At 42.9% G+C, this 17,896-nt stretch overlaps 1 protein-coding gene across 1 annotated transcript in view; it reads right to left on the bottom strand.

The window, feature by feature from the left end:
• Positions 1-17,896, bottom strand: part of COL4A4 (collagen type IV alpha 4 chain) — a 133,038-nt gene that overhangs the window by 21,815 nt on the left and 93,327 nt on the right. Inside the window, exons 35-40 of the mRNA XM_084639793.1 lie at positions 17,353-17,460; positions 16,894-17,001; positions 9,047-9,118; positions 8,162-8,290; positions 7,542-7,649; positions 1,480-1,635 (exon numbers count right to left, since the gene is read on the bottom strand). Of these exons, the coding sequence (XP_084495919.1) occupies positions 1,480-1,635; positions 7,542-7,649; positions 8,162-8,290; positions 9,047-9,118; positions 16,894-17,001; positions 17,353-17,460 (681 nt within the window). The remainder of the gene's footprint in view (positions 1-1,479; positions 1,636-7,541; positions 7,650-8,161; positions 8,291-9,046; positions 9,119-16,893; positions 17,002-17,352; positions 17,461-17,896) is intronic.

The following is a 17,896-nucleotide window of genomic DNA, read 5'->3' as shown; positions in this document are numbered from 1 at the left end:
AACTAGCTCACGAAAGTTTATGCTCAAATAAATTTGTTAGTCTCTAAGGTGCCACAAGTCCTCCTTTTCTTTTGGCGGCTACAGACTAACACGGCTGCTACTCTGAAACCTAGCTAATCTCAGAGAGCACTGCTGAACTCCGTCCCTAGCCAGGGACGGTAGAGAAGGAACTGAGGAGTCCGGGCTGTGCACGCACTATTCAAATACTGACAGCTTGAGAGGTAGGCACAGCGCGTGTGCAGCCCATAGAGTACTGCTGTAGAAATCACCAATCAAAGGCTCTGGGACACACCTTGACCTGAAGTGGAGCACCCACAGGGACATCTCTTGAAGAACAACAAACAGTGTGCATCCATTTGGCTCCTTCCCAGACCCTCCTGTTCCTGCCCCGGTAGCTGTCCCCATGTGTAGATCTGTCAAGGTTCCTTCCCCACTCTGAACTCTAGGTTACAGATGTGGGAACCTGCATGAAAGACCCCCTAAGCTTATTCTTACCAAGTTAGGTTAAAACTTCCCCAAGGTACAAACTTTTACCTTTTTGCCCTTGGACTTATGCTGCCACCACCAAACGTGTTAAACAAAGAACAGGGAAAGAGCCCACTTGGAGATGTCTTCCCCCCAAAATATCCCCCCAAGCCCTACACCCCCTTTCCTGGGGAAGGCTTGATAAAAATCCTCACCAATTTCAATAGGTGAACACAGACCCAAATCCTTGGATCTTAAGACCAATGAAAAAGCAATCAGGTTCTTAAAAGAGAATTTTAATGAAAGAAAAAGTAAAAGAAAAACCTCTGTAAAATCAGGATGGTAAATACCTTACAGGGTAATCAGATTCAAAACATAGATAATCCCTCTAGGCAAAACCTTAAGTTACAAAAAGAGACAAAAACAGGAATATACATCCCATTCAGCACAACTTATTTATCAGCCATTTAAACAAAACAGAATCTAACGCATATCTAACCAGATTGCTTACTAACTCTTTACAGGAGTTCTGACCTGCACTCCTGTTCTGGTCCCAGAAAAAGCATCACACACACAGACAGACCCTTTGTTTCCCCCCCGCTCCAGATTTTAAAGTATCTTGTCTCCTCATTGGTCATTTTGGTCAGGTGCCAGCAAGGTTATCTTAGCTTCTTAACTCTTTACAGGTAAAAGGACTTTGCCTTTGGCCCGGAGGGATTTTATAGCACTGTATGTAGAAAGGTGGTTACCCTTCCCTTTATATTTAGGACAAGATCTGTGACAGGACTGTGGCCGGAGGAGCCTGACCCTCCCCTTCCACCTGGCTGGAAGCAGACCCCCAAGAGCACATGGGTCTGTGGTGTATGATCTGGCACACAATTCTTACTGTTTAAAAATGTGAAGACTGAGTAGGCAATTTTTCAAAAATGGGAAGTTACCATAATGTAGATACTCAGAAGAATCTGCTAGAAGGCAGGTATTCACTCAAACAAAATCATACACTTTAAATCATACCTTTCAGGCCTCTTCTTCCTCGATTTCCTGGAAAGCCTTTTGCTCCTTGCTGCCCTGGCTGGCCAGGAATACCGGGTGCACCTGGAACACCAAATTCCCCCGGATCGCCTTTCACAAAGATAGTCTTTCCAGGAGGGCCAGGATTGCCAGGCAGGCCTAAAACAAAACAATGGATATTAATAATGCATTCACAAAGGGTAATCTTTTCAGAAGTGCTTAAGTCCCACTGAATTTCAATGGGAAGCAGGATCCTAAGTCACCAAGGTGTGTTAGAAAATGTCATTCTAAGTCCTACGTCAAGATAATACAGGGGAGGAAGTCTCCATGGGATTGCCCCCCCACCCCCAAAACCACTGGGATCCTCCGCAATCAGAAAGAGGCAGGTGAGTGCTATGGAGACCCCACCTGTCCATGTTGGCTCTGTGCTCCTGGCCGCCCTCCCCTCCTCAACTCCCAGCTGCCTGGTGGTGCAGCTTCATTGCAGTGAGCTACCAGCACCATAATCAGCTGTATGGGAATTTGTATTTCAATGTCCTTGTTTTTTCAATAAATATAGAAAAAATCCAGAGCTACTATGACTAAGGTGTTTAACCCCTTCAACCAGTGTAATTGGGCTTGTGGAATGTACAAACTCTGCTGACTTCACTTGCAGAAGTTTGGTGACCAATCATCAGTTCTTGAACTGACTACAGTCTAAGGGCTTGGCTACACTTGTGAGTTAGAGCGCATTAAAGCAGCCCTAACTCATGACGCGTCCACACTGGCAAGGCACGCAGAGTGCCTGGACTCTGCAGCTAGAGTGCTCCTGGTACTCCACCTCAGTGAGTGGAATAACATTTGCTGCGCTCCGACTGGAGCACCGCAGCACCAGTGTGGATGCCCTCATCTGTTAATGAGCTCTGCTCAGCCTCCAAAAGTGTCCCACAATGCCTGTTCTAGCCATTCTGGTCATCATTTTGACCTCTACTGCCCTGCCCTCAGGTGACCAACCGTCAGACCCGCCCTTTAAATTCTCTGGGAATTTTGAAAATCCCCTTCCTTTTTGCTCAGCCTGGCATGGAGTGCTCTCAGCGAATCTTCCCAGGTGACCATGCTTCCACGCACCAGGCGATCCCCAGTATGGCGCAATGGCGAGGTGCTGGACCTCATCAGTGTTTGGGGGGAGGAAGCTGTCCAGTCCCAGCTGCGCTCCAGCCATAGGAATTACAATACCTTTGGGCAGATATCAAGGGACATGATGGAAAGGGGCCACGACCGGTACACACAGCAGTGCAGGGTTAACGTGAAGGAGCTGCGGAATGCCTACCACAAAGCCCGCGAGGCAAACCGCCGCTCCGGTGGTGCCCCCGCGACCTGCCATTTCTACAAAGAGCTGGACACAATACCTGGGGGCAACCCCACCTCCACTTTGAGGACCACCATGGACACTTCAGAGCCCAGTTCAACAAGGCAGGAGGAGGAGGAAAGTGGGAGCGAGGGTGCTGAGGAGGAGGGAGACACCCCGGCATCCCTAGATGCATGTAGCCAGGAGCTGTTCTCAAGCCAGGAGGAAGGTAGTCTAGCCAGTCGCAGTGGCCGGTGCTTCGGGAAGGACAAACACCAGAGGAGGTGCCCAGTAAGTAGCTTTTACTTGGGAAGGAAGTTGTTTGGTGTGGGCTCTTGAGGCAAGGAGGTTTAGGGCTGCATGCATGCCTAGATGTGGAATAGGGTGTTGATGTGCTCTCTCACATCGTGGTGATCGGCCTCAGTGATCTCTTCAAAGGTCTCATGCAGAAGCTGGGTTCCTTGAGAGAGCTACTGTACTCCTTATCCCAGTAAGGCTAACATGTCTGCGCCACTGTGCCATGATGGGCAGGGTGACCATTGCTGCACACAGACAAACTACATATGGGCCAGGGCGGAAGCCGCATTGACCCTCCCTTGCTTCCCAGGTCACCCTCAGCAGCGAGATACCTTCCAGGACGAACTCCTGTGGAAAATGTGGGGACAGTGTCCAGTATAGGGGCTCCCTGCAGCTGTTAGCTCTTCCCAAGGCACAGAACCCCAGAGGACAGTATGGCCCTGAAACAATCAGTCCCCCTTGGCCCTGTGCTTACTCACCATTTTGGGGCTCCTGTGGGTTGTGTGCTCGCTTTGGGACAGGCAAATTCTGCTATTGTGTAGGCTGTGCTTGTCTTTAAGTATGGGTGAATCATTGCTCTGTCTGTGAACAGTGCTGCCCCTGTTAAGTGTTGCATTTTCCCTTTACAGATGCAGCCTTGAGCTCTCAGCCGTCCATGTTATCACCGGCTGAAAGACTCCAAAGAATTAGGAAGAGGCCACGTAGAAGAAAAGAGGACATGCTGCATGAAGTAATGCAGCAGTCCCCTAATAAAAATCAAAAAGCGCAGGAGTGGCGGGAGAGTGAAAGGAGGGTCTGCTAGCAGAACACAGATTACCAGCACCAAAGCACGGAGCGGCTGCTAAGCATTTTAAGGAGCGCCAAGTGGACTTGATCCAGGCTCTCGTAGCCATGCAGGCGGAGCACTACTATGCCCCCCCCCGCCCCACACAGCCCTTGTCCCAAAACTTTCCCTTGTGCCCCCATGTCACCTCCAACCCATTTTCCCCCACATCTCGGTTCTTATCGCCACCAGCTGCCTCCAACACCTGTAGTTTCACCACCCAACCCTGCAAACTACGACCCTTACCCACTGCACTCAATCACCATGCATTTTAGCCAGCCTGAAGTATAGCACTCATTGCACAGCACTCCAGACAGGAAGGCAGAGTATGATAACAGGACATATGCAAATCTGTGTTTGAACTGTTCCCCACCCCACCCCATTGCCCTTTCTGTTTCCCAAGCAGTTGTGTTTCTTTTCAATAAATGAATTTTCTTTTAAATAAATGGATTTTTTGGCTTTGAAAACATTCTTTATTATTGAATTAAGTTAAAGATACCTTAGCCCAGGAAAGGCACTGTAGCAAACACAGATTCCCACTAACATTGGAACCACTGCTCTTCACTCCCATGCAGGGCACCAAATATTACTGGTGGTTTTCAGCCTCAAATTGCTCCGTCAAGACATTCTTAATCCTTGCAGCCCCGCACTGGGCCCCTCTAATACCTCTGCTCTCTGCCTGTTCAAATTCAGCCTCCAGGCGTTAAACCTCCAAGTTCTATGCCAGAGTGAATCTTTCACCCTTCCCTTGACAAATGTTACGGAGGGTACACCACGTGGATATAACCACAGGGATGTTGTCATCAGCCAGGTCCAGCTTCCCATACAGACCGCACCAGCGGCCCTTTAAACTGCCAAAAGCACACTCCACAGTCATTCTGCGCCGACTCAGCCTGTTGTTGAACTGCTCCTTGCTGCTGTCAAGGCTCCCTGTGTAGGGTTTCATGAGCCACAGCATTAAAGGGTAATGGTGGTCTCCAAGGATCACAATGGGCATTTCAACTTCCCCTACAGTGATCTTCTGGTCTGGGAAGAAAGTCCCCGCTTACAGCTTCCTGAACAGGCCAGTGTTCCGAAAGATACATGTCAGGCACCTTTCCAGGCCAGCCTCCGTTAATGTCAATGAAACACCCATGGTGATCCACAAGTGCCCAGAGAACCATAGAGAAATACCCCTTCCAATTAATGTACTCAGAGGCTAGGTGGGCTGGTGCCAGAATTGGAATATGCATCCAATCTATTGTCCCTCTGCAGTTGGGGAAACCCATTTGTGTAAAGACAGCCACAATGTCATGCACGTTACCCAGAGACACGGTTCTTCTGAGCGGGATGTGATTAATGGCCCTGCAAACTTGCATCAACATGATTCCAACAGTCCACTTTCCCACTCCAAACTGGTTAGCGACCACTCAGTAGCTGTCTGGAGTTGCCAGCTTCCAGACTGCAATAGCCACCTGCTTCACCGGCAGGGCAGCTCTCAATTTCGTGTCCTTGCACCGCAGGGTGGAGGCGAGCTCATCACACAGTCCCATGAAAGTGGCGTTTCTTATCCAAAAGTTCTGCAGCCACTGCTCGTTATCCCAGACTTGCATGACGATGTGATCCCACCACTCAGTGCTTGTTTCCTGAGCCCAAAAACGGTGTTCCACGGTGGTGAGCACGTTCGTGAATGCCAGAAGCAATCTCGTGTCAGATGCGTTACACAAGTCGACATCATCGTCAGACTCCTCACTGTCAGTTTGTAGCTTAAGGAGCAACTCAACTGCCAAATGTGGCATGCTGGCGAGACTTGTCAGCATATTCCTCAGCACTTCGGGCTCTATTCCCACAGTCCGAAAGGGAAGACAGAGTGCGCAGTACAAAAAACGTTGAAAGATGGCGCCAAATGTGGACCGAAGCACAGGGATTGCTGGGATGTGAAGCGATGGATCACGGGGCATTGGGACAAGAGCCAGAATGCCCCGCACCCTCCACCCTCTTCCCACAAGCCACAGCGCCAGAATGGGAAGAGGTGCTCTGTGGGGTACCTGCCCATAATGTACCACTCCCAATGCCACTGCAAGTGCTGCAAATGTGGCCACGCCAGTGCGCTTGCAGGTATCAGTGTGGACAGACTGCAGCGCTTTCCCTACTGCACTCTCCGAGGGCTGGTTTAACTCACAGTGCTCTACATCTGCAAGTATAGCCATGCCCTAAGCTTTACACGAGAACAGCCCTCATCTACAGAGTTTATATGCATAAACATGCAGCTCCCTCTTCTTCCCCACTTCTGGGGATAGAAAAGCTATTTTAGCTTTGTTCTTTTTGTAAATGGCTTTTCTATACATGAGTGTCATCATTTTAAGGCCTAATATCACAGGACCTTCCAGGACTACAAGGAAGTGCTCTGCAGCCTACTGGAGAGCAGTGAATCAACCTTTTTTGCAAGGATGAAAAGTTCCTTTCTAGCTTGGCTGGGTTGTAAGATATTGGAACTTAAAACTCTTAGGAAAATTGCCCAGAACCAAATATTGCCCATCCTATGCCTCCTGCTGGTGTCACTTTAATGGGAAAATTCCACAATTAGGAGGAAAGAAGGAACAATGCTTTAAAAAATGTCTACTGTCAGAAGCTGCTCAGAGCTGTACAAGGCTGGAAGTAATCCCGGCAGAGATTCATAAGCAGAAGGAGTGCAATTGAAGTGGACAGAAGTATACGATGGTTCCAGTTTATCACATGGTCTTCAATTTTAGCACCTCCGAAAATTACACCTACCAAAAGACAGGAGGTAGTCAGCCCTAGACCAGTAACAGTTTTAAGCTGTGATATCCTGTGATCCTACAGAGCTAGGAAGAGGAGCGCTAAAACAGTGGAGCAAAAAAAGATTCCTAATTTTCCAACAGAAAATGCAACTCTTGTTTTTGGCTCTGGATGGGTCTGAGATGCTGGACCTCAACATCATGACACTTTTATGAATGGAAAAGCTGTTTTAGGTAGAGCTCTTTTTATAACACCGTCTTTTAGCCCGCTAGAGCTGCATTCACAGTGAATGTGTTTACACGCATCTGTTGGGGAACACTAAAAATAGTACCAATAAAATTTTAAACACACTCTAATATGCTTGCAAAATAGTTTTTATTCCCTGTAACGTATGTGGCCCACACACAGTACATGATGGTATGGTTTAAAGGTTTCATTGGAACTTGTATGGAAACCTACATAATGCATCTTGATAAAACCTTTATACTTTACTACATAATCCTCATGATGATACCTGTCTCTAGTAAAATGGGGATCATAATATGTATCTCCTCCGTAAAGTGCTTTGAGATCTATGGATGAACAGCACTTCACAAAGGAGATAAGTATCGTTATACCCATTTTACAGATGGGAAACTGAGGCATGGGGGGGTGGCATAACTTGCCCAAGGTCACCCAGCAGGCCAGAAATGGGACTAGAGTGCAGATCTCCTGAGTCACTATCCACTGTGCTGCACTGTGCCTCTGTCCATGTATTTATGGAACAGGCGTATTTATTACCCTCTTTGCCTCTTCCCACGTCACGTGCATATATATATATCTCATTAGAATAGAGTTTTCACTGTTTTGGTTAACTGATCATGTTTGATTTTCTTGTACCTCTGATGCCATGTGAGCCAGGTGGCCCCTGATCACCCGGAGGACCAGAAGCTGCAGTTTCAGGAGATCTTCCCACAGATCCTGCAGGCCCGGTATCTCCTGTTCTACCTGAGGGAGCAGATCATATGCTAAATGTTTTGAGTTTTCAGTATTTTATACTTTGGATTCCAGAAATAAAATATTAATTTAAGGGAGTTGAGGTGCAAGGTCATGCAGAACTTGGAGTTAACCCCATAGTTGTGTGCTGCATTTCCCTGCTAAATAGACTGTGGGAGGCATTTGGCACAGAAAATATAATTCTTTTTAAAAAAAAATTCTAATTCCTTTCTATAATATCCACTGGAGCTAAAGAGGTCCCAGAATGCATCATTCCTTGACATCAATGACTCAACAAGTCTCATGCAACCCACGGTTTCAGTGATGTAGCAGAATGATGCATTCTGGGATATTTGTAGCAAGTCAGGAAATGCTAGCATACTTCTTGGATGAGAAAAATACTTTTCTTAAAGAAGAGATCCCAAATGTATGTGCTGCATGGGCCTGCTAACCAAGTAGCAGGGAACTAGTTCAGTTTTCATTTCAGCTTTGCAGTTCACCGTTGAGGAGAAAATGTTTCTTACCTGGGTGTCCTGGCAAACCCGTGTCTCCAGGAGGTCCTGGAAGAGAAATTCCTGGCTGTCCAGGTTCACCCTTGTCTCCTTTTGGTCCAGGGGCCCCTGTGTATCCTGGAGGCCCTATTTCACTTTTACCTCCAGAGGAAAACAATTACAGTGCATGAAGTCTACAGTGAATGCAAATACAGATGTACAGAATAGAAATACCAGCTGCAGATGATGTTCCTTTTGTGATTAATCTATCTCTAGTTGTCTGGTTCTCATATGTAAGTTGGGTGGAGTTTTGTTGAATCTGGCCCTCATTCATCCTTTCAAAGGTATTAAGCTCCTTGACTCAAGTCATAGTCTTTGTCCTTAATTTGAAATTCTTACGTTTTATTCTTTTTGCTTTCAATTTCTTAATTTTCATTTTATATCTTATTCTCGTGATCTCTTAGACTGGTGCTAAGCACTGATTTAACAATGGTTAATAGGGTGTTTTGAAAGCTTCAAACAGATCACCATGGGTGAAATCCTGGCTCCACTGAAGTCAATGGAAAAACTCCCATTGACTTTAGTGGGGCCAAGATTTTCCCCCCGAGTCTCCTTTTAATTTATTTGCTATTGTTTATCTTGTGCACATAAAAGTTTGAGACTTGGCTTCACTTTGAATCATCTGCACTGAATGTTTTCATTGTAAAAATATTCTCAAAGGACTCCAGCAAGACTGATGGAGGATTTTAAGTCTTTCCCCACAAATGATTGCTGGTGTGTGTCTCTTTAAATCATTAACTACTGGCACTGTTTTAAAATTTAGTCTGATCCTTAATGACAGGATAAATATCAAAATATCATTGATCATTTAATATTCATTTTCATTTAAAAAAATTCTTTTTCATTTTCATTCTTTACCTGGATCTCCTGGTGAGCCCTTTTGACCTTGCAGTCCATTCAAGCCATCTAATCCAGGCAACCCTGATAAACCTTAGAAGTATTGCGGACATTATTAGAAGCATGACCCAAAAAACTTGAAAACGTTGATTTAACAAAAGTAAATGTCTAAAACTTGACAATACATTTCTGGTTCAGTACAGTGTTTGCTGAAAGTGTTTTGACAACTGAAGAATGGACTACATCATTAACAGTTGAAGCCTGTTTTGAAAAAGGAGCATCATTTATAGATTGCTGGATAGTGAAGGAAATATGAAAGCAGCAGAAATAATTTCGTTTCCTATATTAGCAATCAGAACATTTACCTTTAATCTTTAGTGTGATTTTACTTTGAAAAATGACTAGAAATATGGCACTTTATGCATTGCATCTACTCCATTGCATTGATAGTCATCATCTACCAACTTGATAAAAATGAAATTTTACTGCTTTTTATTCCTGTTAATCCTGGAGAACCAACACAGCTAAAACAGAATGAGCTGTGGATTTTATTCTATTTTGTGCAGGATTATTTACTGTTGACCTCTGGGCCAGAGTTTTGTAAGGCTTATCGCTTATTTATGAGTTAAACTCTCAAAGTGTTGTGGGAGTCTTATTAAGAAGGGAAAAATAACCTGCCTAAGAATTACCACTAAAAGATTAGACAATCTTTTCAAGAATTATTAAACAATAAATATTATTTTAGATGTACGAATAATTGTAAGAGCCGCTTACTTGGGAGAATTTATGGAGATAAACAACAGATGTTAATATACTGGAAATTTTGGGGATAAAAGTAATATATGTCTGTGAAAAACAGGAAATAAGTGAAAATGAAACTGTAGGCCCCTCTACTATAATAGTGCCAAGCTGTAAGCTAACTTCGGAACCGGATAAATAGTACAAACTAACTGTCTTGTCTACAGACTGCAGAAAGGGGTTCTCGCAGATTGTAGTGATGTACATCTCTTTCTATTATGTGCTAATTATCTTAATAACTCAAATCCTGTTGACTTATCCTGTTGACTTATCCTATTTATCCAGGATAAATTCAAACCTTACTAACACCCTTATTGGTAACAAATTAGTAACATTACAAAATTCTCTAAGCCACCCCTTTGCAAATCCTTTAAAGACAATGAAGTGGAACACGTGTAATTGAGGACTTAAATTAGTATGCAGACTCTTTGTCCCTGGTGGTGATGCACTAGGTGGAAAGATCAGACTGAGTTTCAGGATAGGCAGGGAGAAAGAACATCTTTTATTTGTAAACTGAGGACATTTGATAAGAGGATAATTGAAACACAACAAAGAGATAATGCTATGATGGCATTTTTAACAGTCTCTTTTCAGAGTAGAAATGCTCTAATTTATTTCCCCTTTTTATTGGAGAGTAAAATGATGATAATTTTTGTTAAAGTTTTATTTATAGATTTTAAAACTTATCGACAAAACTCATCATTTCAGGATAGAAATTACAACCATTTATATTAACTACAAATCTCACCTGCCTCGCATTTATGTCCAATTTTTTGCTTAGCAAAGCATCTTGCTGATCAAATGGCACAAAACTTTTGTAGTAACACAGGCCAATTACTTAGCAGGCTTTAATATAATCTTTAGGTTTTGTTTTAGCATAGCTGAAATTGAGAACTTTCTTGATTGTGCCTTACTGCCTAAATTTCAAACAATAAATATCTGTAAGGGAAAGTACTTCATTTTAATATGGGGTAGAAGTTCATGCTCACTATAGTGGGGTTCAGAGCTTGCTATGGAAAAAGTTGTATAATTTCTGAAGTATGCTTCAGTCATACTGATAGCCCAGTCCTCCCCTCCTGAGGTTATAGGGGAGCCAAACAGCTTTGCTTTAGGAGTCTTTTCTAGCAGAATGGTAGTATGTTTGGTGTCCTGTAAAATACAAACATTTTCCTCATATACTATCTGTCTTCTGGGAACAGTCTAGCTAATTTCATTCCAGTTCCATTAGACACTTGTTTAAGGGGTAAAAATACTATCTCACGTGCCTGTCTGATAGGGCTCAGGTTATGAAAAAAACAAAATATTCTAGCAGATGCAGCTATGTATTCCCTGAGATGTGTGCGCACACCAGAGCCAGAGAATTTTGCCTAGCATTACCTGTAGATAGATGCCATTTGTGCCTCCTGGCCAAAGCCCTCCTCTGGGTATATCAGGCAACATCACCCCAACTCTCCTCAGTTCCTTCTTACTGCCCGTGGCTGGAGTTGGACCTGTGTGATTCCTAACCTCACACCTCTCTATTCCTTAGTGACTTTTCGAGCTGTATATAGTTAATTATTTCCCTTAGTATAGTGTTAGTTAGTTTTAGCGTTAGCTTTAGTTTACGTATTTCCCTCGTGATGCTTTCACCAGGGTTTAAACATTGTCTGAAGTCTGGGGGGAGCGATTCCCAACAATGATCCCCACTCAGTGTTTGCTGTGCTTAGGTGAAGTCCATGACAAGGGGTGGTGTTGGATTTGCAAATCGTTCACCAAACAGTCAGATGGCGAAGGATCTTCATCTAAAGCAGCACCTGCTCAAACAGGCTATGCAGCCTGCTTCAGCACCGAGGTCATTTTGACTCCTTGGTCCAGTGCAGCATCCCAGTCATTGCTCCCTTCTCCAGATCCCCTCCATTTAGGGACAGGCTGCCTCACTTTCACAATGCTTGGGGCTCAATCACCACTGACAGCTGGGTCCTAAGCATCGTCAGATCAGGTTATGCCATCCAGTTCCTTTCCATTCCTCCCCACCACCCTCCCTCTCCATCCATCTTCAGGGACCCCTCTCAAAAGATACTGCTCCTCCAGCAGGTTCGCTCTCTACTGGCTTTGGGAGCAGCAAGGGAGGTTCCACCAAAAACACAGGGGGCAGGGCTTCTATTCCCAGTACTTTCTGGTGCCCAAATCCAAAGGAGGGGTAAGATCCATTCTTGACCTTTGCAACCTCTACAAATATATCAGATACATGAGGTTCTGAACAGTCTATTGACTACTCTCCCTGTGTTGTCTCAGAACAACTGGTTTGCTGCTCTGGACCTTCAGCATGCCTACTTTCATGGGGCGATTTTGCTGAGCCACAGAAATTTCCTTCGATTCATCGTAGCAGAGTGCCGTTTTCAGTATACAGTTCTTCCCTTCAGATGCTCTTCTGCCTCTTGGGTTTTTAACAAATGCATAGTTGTGGTTGCAGCCTACCTCAGAAAGAAAGGAATCCACATCTTCCCACACTAGACAACTGGTTACTGAGAGGTAGGTCCAGAGAGGAAGTTCTTTCCCATGTAAACACTACACTGCACTTGCCTGACCATCTAGGTCTCATCCTAAACTCTAGAAAGTCAACTTTGGTTTCCACTCAGAAAATCAAGTTCATTGGGCCCATATTTACACTCTGACTTCGAGAGTTTTTGCTAGGCAATTCACCACCTTTGCCTCAGTCTGCAGTCTCAGCCGTCCACGACAGTTCAGATGTGCCTCAGGCTCTTGGGCCATATGTCCACTTGCACACAGGTGCTCCAGTTTGCAAGGTTGCATCTTCTCCCCCTTCAAATATGGCTCAGGACAGCTTACCATACAACTCTTTATTCCTTGGATAGATTGGTCCATCTCCCTCCACTGGTCCTGGACTTCTTGCAGTGGTGGATGCATCCAGAGAATGTTTGTCATGGTGTTCTCTTTGTCCCACCCTTACCAACCTGGTCTGTTGTCACTAGGCTGACCAGATGTCTCAATTTTAAAGGGACAGTCCCGATATTTGGGGCTTTGTCTTATACAGGCTCCTATTACCCCTCACCCCCATCCTGATTTTTCACACTTGCTGTCTGGTTACCCTAGTTGTCACCAACACTTCATTAATTTTAGTGCTAAAAGGCAGCTATTTAATATACTGGACTTTACTTTGGCAGACTAGAGAGCGAAGAAGTTTGCGAATGGGACTGGATCAAAGTTCAGCCGTTACCATCTGACAGCTGATTAATGACATTTATAAAATAAGATGATATCAGTACACTTCCTAGTTAGTGGGCGAGCATCTAAAATCACAATTGTCAGAGACTGGTAGCCTCATTGATAGACTCAATAGAGAGGCCAAAGACTGAATAGGCATGGAAACAAAACTACTCTCCTATACTGAAAGGTGGTACCTGAGAATATGCCATTAGTAAAACTGGTGTGGAAGAGCTTTCTCTGCTACTGCTCATTTGCTAAACCTATCCTGGTGATAAATAGAGGGTATTGGCCACCATAATTTTTAGTCAGGCCTTTTTCAGGAACAATAAATTGAATTCACATTAAAATGAGTTATCTGTCCTACCTATCATGCACTTTAAAGTTTCTCTTTAATAATTTTATGCCAAGATAGCTACAATTACACATTATTAAGTTTGTGAAGTCAAACATTTAAAAATTTGAGTGCTTGACTTTGCAGCCTTACAAATGTTCTTTTAACATACTGAGTGTTTCTTTAGTTTGTTTGGTATGTAATTTCCTAAGTTTTTAAAAAAGGAAACTCAAAAAAACCCAGAATTTCCATCATGTGGCATCATATTGGAACCAACATGGCTCATTAGCAGGACTGAAAGCTTTAGATCCACAGCACGGATGTCTAACAACTGGAGCTAATGGAGTAACTGATAGTAGGTTGTTATCCTACATATGCACCAACACTGGAGAGAGAAGTGACACTTTCTAAGTGGAAAGAGAAAAGGAGTACTTGTGGCACGTTAGAGACTAACAAATTTATCTGAGCATAAGCTTTCATTGGCTGACAGCAGAGGAATTATTGAGACTCGGCAATCTTCAGTGCCATTTTATGCTCTGGAGGGGGGTGGGTGCTAGTGGACACACCCTCTTCCACCCATAAGCATGACTCCCTTCTGCCCCATCCCCTCCAACCTGTCATTCTCCAAGTCTTTTCCCTATCCCGGCTTCTCCCCACAGTCCCATTCTTCTCCCCTAGACGGTCCCAGTTTTCTCTGCTTAGGTCTTCTTGTCCCAGTGTCTTTGCCCAATCAGTCAAGAGCTGCAACTGAAGGAAAAACCTTCATCCCCAGGCAGGAGCATTCCCAGTTTGGATAGAATCATTGGTGAATTTAGCTGCTAAAATGTAAGTCTCTACTGAGCATACACAAACTGATTTCTCAAAGGTTTATAACTTGGCCACATTTGGGCAGATTTTCATGGAGACAAAACAAGGCATATCCCTGACACAAAGGCCTTGCCCCTGCTGAATTTCAAGTCCCTGCTCCAAACCATGGGAGCTCTAAGAATTTTCAAAGTAAAGGCTGTCAGAATTTAACATGGGCATAATGTATCTTTTCACAACCTTGTCCTCAGAAGGCTGAACAATCTTGGCTTAAACTTTTCAAAACAGTTCAGCCTGAGGCAGACAACTGGCATGGAAAATTTCAGCTGAAACAGTTAATGTTTGGTAAAGTTTTAAGCAAATGAAAACATGGTCTTATAATTGGAAATGTCAGAAACATCAATACTACCCGGTGGTACCAGCCCCACCTGTAATATTCTTTCTGCCCTTAATTCATTACTGTACAATAACTTTTCATGACATTTGTTCACCTTTCCAATCCTGTTTACTACGGCCTCATCTATACTTGTGAAAGGCTTATGTACGAGTTATTTGCTAATGTTGAGAATTTACCTAAATGAACACAAATGCTAACAATTTTTGGAAACCCATTTTGTTTTAAAATGTTTTTGATGCTTTGTTTATTCTGTCATTATTGCTGACTTGGTTTACTTTGTTTTCCAGGAAATTTCTAACATATTTGTCAACACTTCATTATAACATCAACACTTGTAAGTTTAGATTTTGGACTGTTACAGTTCCATACTTCCAGATACAGATGAATTGGCTGACCTATATATGAATCATGATTCCTAAATTTTAGGGCCCAATCCTGCAATCTTTTCTCACACAATCCCACTGAAATTAATGGGACTATTTGCTTGAATAAGGACTACTCATGAGTGAAGATTGCAGGATTGGGCCCTTAATTACTGAGACTGTCTGTCATAAAGAAACTGATGTTTTGTTCTGATGAATGCCTGTAACTTCAATCCCTAAATCTGAAAATTGGTCATGCATGTGATCTTTAAGTAAATGAAAAGCAATTAGGCTAACAAGGCTCAGTCCTTAATAACAATTGGTTAACCATTTCATTTCTAATGACAATCACAAATGCTTCTTCATTATTAAAAATGGAACTATTAATATTATTTAAGATCCATACTCCACAGTACACTGGCATACCAATTCCATTAAATCCTTGTAATTGGATACATTTTAAAATTTAGAATTCTTCTTTTCAAACATATTGGTAGAATTAATCCACATTGGAACTAATCTTTATTGGGTGGCTTGATCCCTACTGAATTTCCATTTTTATCTGAGCTACCTATTTTTCAGTCCCTGTGCTCCTGTTGATCTCTTGTGTTTTCTTTGTAGGGCCTAAAATGATTTCCAAAAAAAAACGAATGAGTGAAGTTAGCTGCATAAAACTAATAAAATGCCTGATCCTAAAGAAGAACAGGACACTTCTTCAACTAACAAGTTTTCACTATCAGGTGTGTAATACCTTTTCAAATGGAGGGCAATTTGGAAATCCTTGTAATTGCAGCATGACTCCCAGTGCTGTAGCTAATAGGTATACTGTGCAACACAATAAACTGTTTTCCTGCAGATTACACAGCAACAAGGGATTTGTTATCATTGTATTATATCAGCACCCCCTACCTTCCCATTGATAATCAGAAAAAGCTTCCATGTAAACCTCAGTTTTCAGTTTTGAACTGACCATGTTTGCCGTAGACTGAAACTGAAAAAACGAATGTTTTCTGTATAAAAATTGATTGTTCTCTTTTGGGAAAATTTATTATGGACTCAAGGGTGGATTTGTTTTGAGCCCCAAGTCTGGGGCAGCATGTTGTACCCCAGGAGTAGTTTAGGAAGCAGATTGTGACCACCCAGTAAAAATAAACAAGATAGCTTCATTTCTGATTATATAATTTATCTTAGTATAATGTTGATCTAATATATGCTAAATTTTAATTAGCTACAATACATAAAATTTATATTGTATCCTTTAAGGGGGAAGAGATTTTTAGATGAATAATTTTTTCAATCTAAACAGTGATTGCTATGAAAGATGTAATTTATCATTGATTGGAAGTATTTCTAAATGTAATCTGCCAATAGATCAACTGTCTTGCAAACATACTTACAGTATTTGTTATCACATTTTGATAAAATGCACCAGTCAATCATGTGAGATTTCCTAAATTTGAATTGGCCACCTTTTTCAGTATTAATGTTTTCCACTAAAGTGTGGTCTGCTATTCGTATTCATGTTTGATGTATGCAGAGTAACAGTGGCATTACATGGCCGGAAAGTAAATTACAGTGTAACTGAAGTGTTAGTGAAATATCTATCTTCAGAGAATTTTACTGTTCTTGTGTCATACTCTGCCCTGTTATACCAGCTGAACCAGAATTTAAGGTTTATGTCTCTGCTTCCTTATTTACTTTAGATTGTAGCCTGATTTCTTTGGCCAACATTTGTGCTTTAAGGGTGGGATTTTCAAACCTGCTCAGAGTTGGCCTAAGTCTTCTAGTTACTGAAGTCAAAGGGGAATTTTACTATTGATTTCAACGGGAGCAGACTTAGGCCAATGCTAAATGCTTTAGAAAATCCTCTCTATTTTCAGTTACATTTATTACTGCACAAAATTCCCAGTAATTTCTGACACCATTACTTGAACTGTAATGTGTGACTAATGTTGTCTATAGCACTTACCTTTCCTGCCTAGGGGACCAGGTGATCCTGGCAATCCTGCAGCTCCTAAAGGCCCGGTATTGCCTTGTCCACCTGGAACTCCTGGCAATCCCAAATCACATATAGCACCTGAAGGAGGAAAACATTTTTAATATGCAAACCTTTTTACTCCTGCTCCCTTAGCTGTTATTTCTCCCATACTGTTCAGTACACAGTGGTTATTGACAGGCATCTGGGGCCAAAAATTCTATCCAAAAACATTGTTAGCTTTCCTTGAATCTCCTTTATGACCCCTCTTGGAAGAATCTCTGCTACTTCGCTCCAGTAGTTTCTGACACAAGTCTTCATGCTGCCTTTGATACCAACCTACTCTCTGTTGCTAGCTTCATGGTTTTGAATTGCACTGCAGACTGCCTCACTTTTTGTCCATTTTGAAGTAATTCTCATCCATTTCTGTTTTTTTTTTTTATTTGACTTTACCTGGAAAGCCTTTTGCTCCTGGGGATCCAGGCATCCCCTTGGGTCCTTGTCTTCCAGGTTCCCCTTGGAAACCTGGTAAACCTTGCTCTCCTGGGAATCCACAGGGTCCTAAAAAAAAGACAAATATAACAGTTTCAGGTTTAAAGACGTCCATGGCTCACACTGTGGTATGTTTAAAAAATGCCAAGCTCAATATGCTTCCTCATGTCATACTCCTGAAAAAGGAAGAGTTTTACACAAATAGTTCAGCATTTCAGACACACAGATGTGTTTATTATGCTGTTTTGCTCTGCTCTCTGAGATATATGGACTGTGAATTTATTTAAATTAGCGATAGGACATGGAATTACTGATCTTCCTTTTACTCTCAGTGTGATTGGGAAGAAGTTGACAGATCTTCCTTTTTTTCCTTCCTCTTCCATGTGGCTGAAGAAGAAAGGTCTGTTCCCAGAGACTGCAAGAGAGAACTTTCAGGTGGCTAGCAGAGTGCTCATCAATGATGCATCTGGACAGTAGCAGACCCTAAGTCCTGTGTTCATTTATG

The sequence above is a fragment of the Lepidochelys olivacea genome (assembly GCF_965140295.1).
Source record: "Lepidochelys olivacea isolate rLepOli2 genome assembly, chromosome: 9".
In the NCBI taxonomy this organism is placed as follows: Eukaryota; Metazoa; Chordata; order Testudines; family Cheloniidae; genus Lepidochelys; species Lepidochelys olivacea.
The sequence above is the reverse complement of the archived record's forward strand: the minus strand, read 5'-3'. Positions and strand labels throughout refer to the sequence as shown.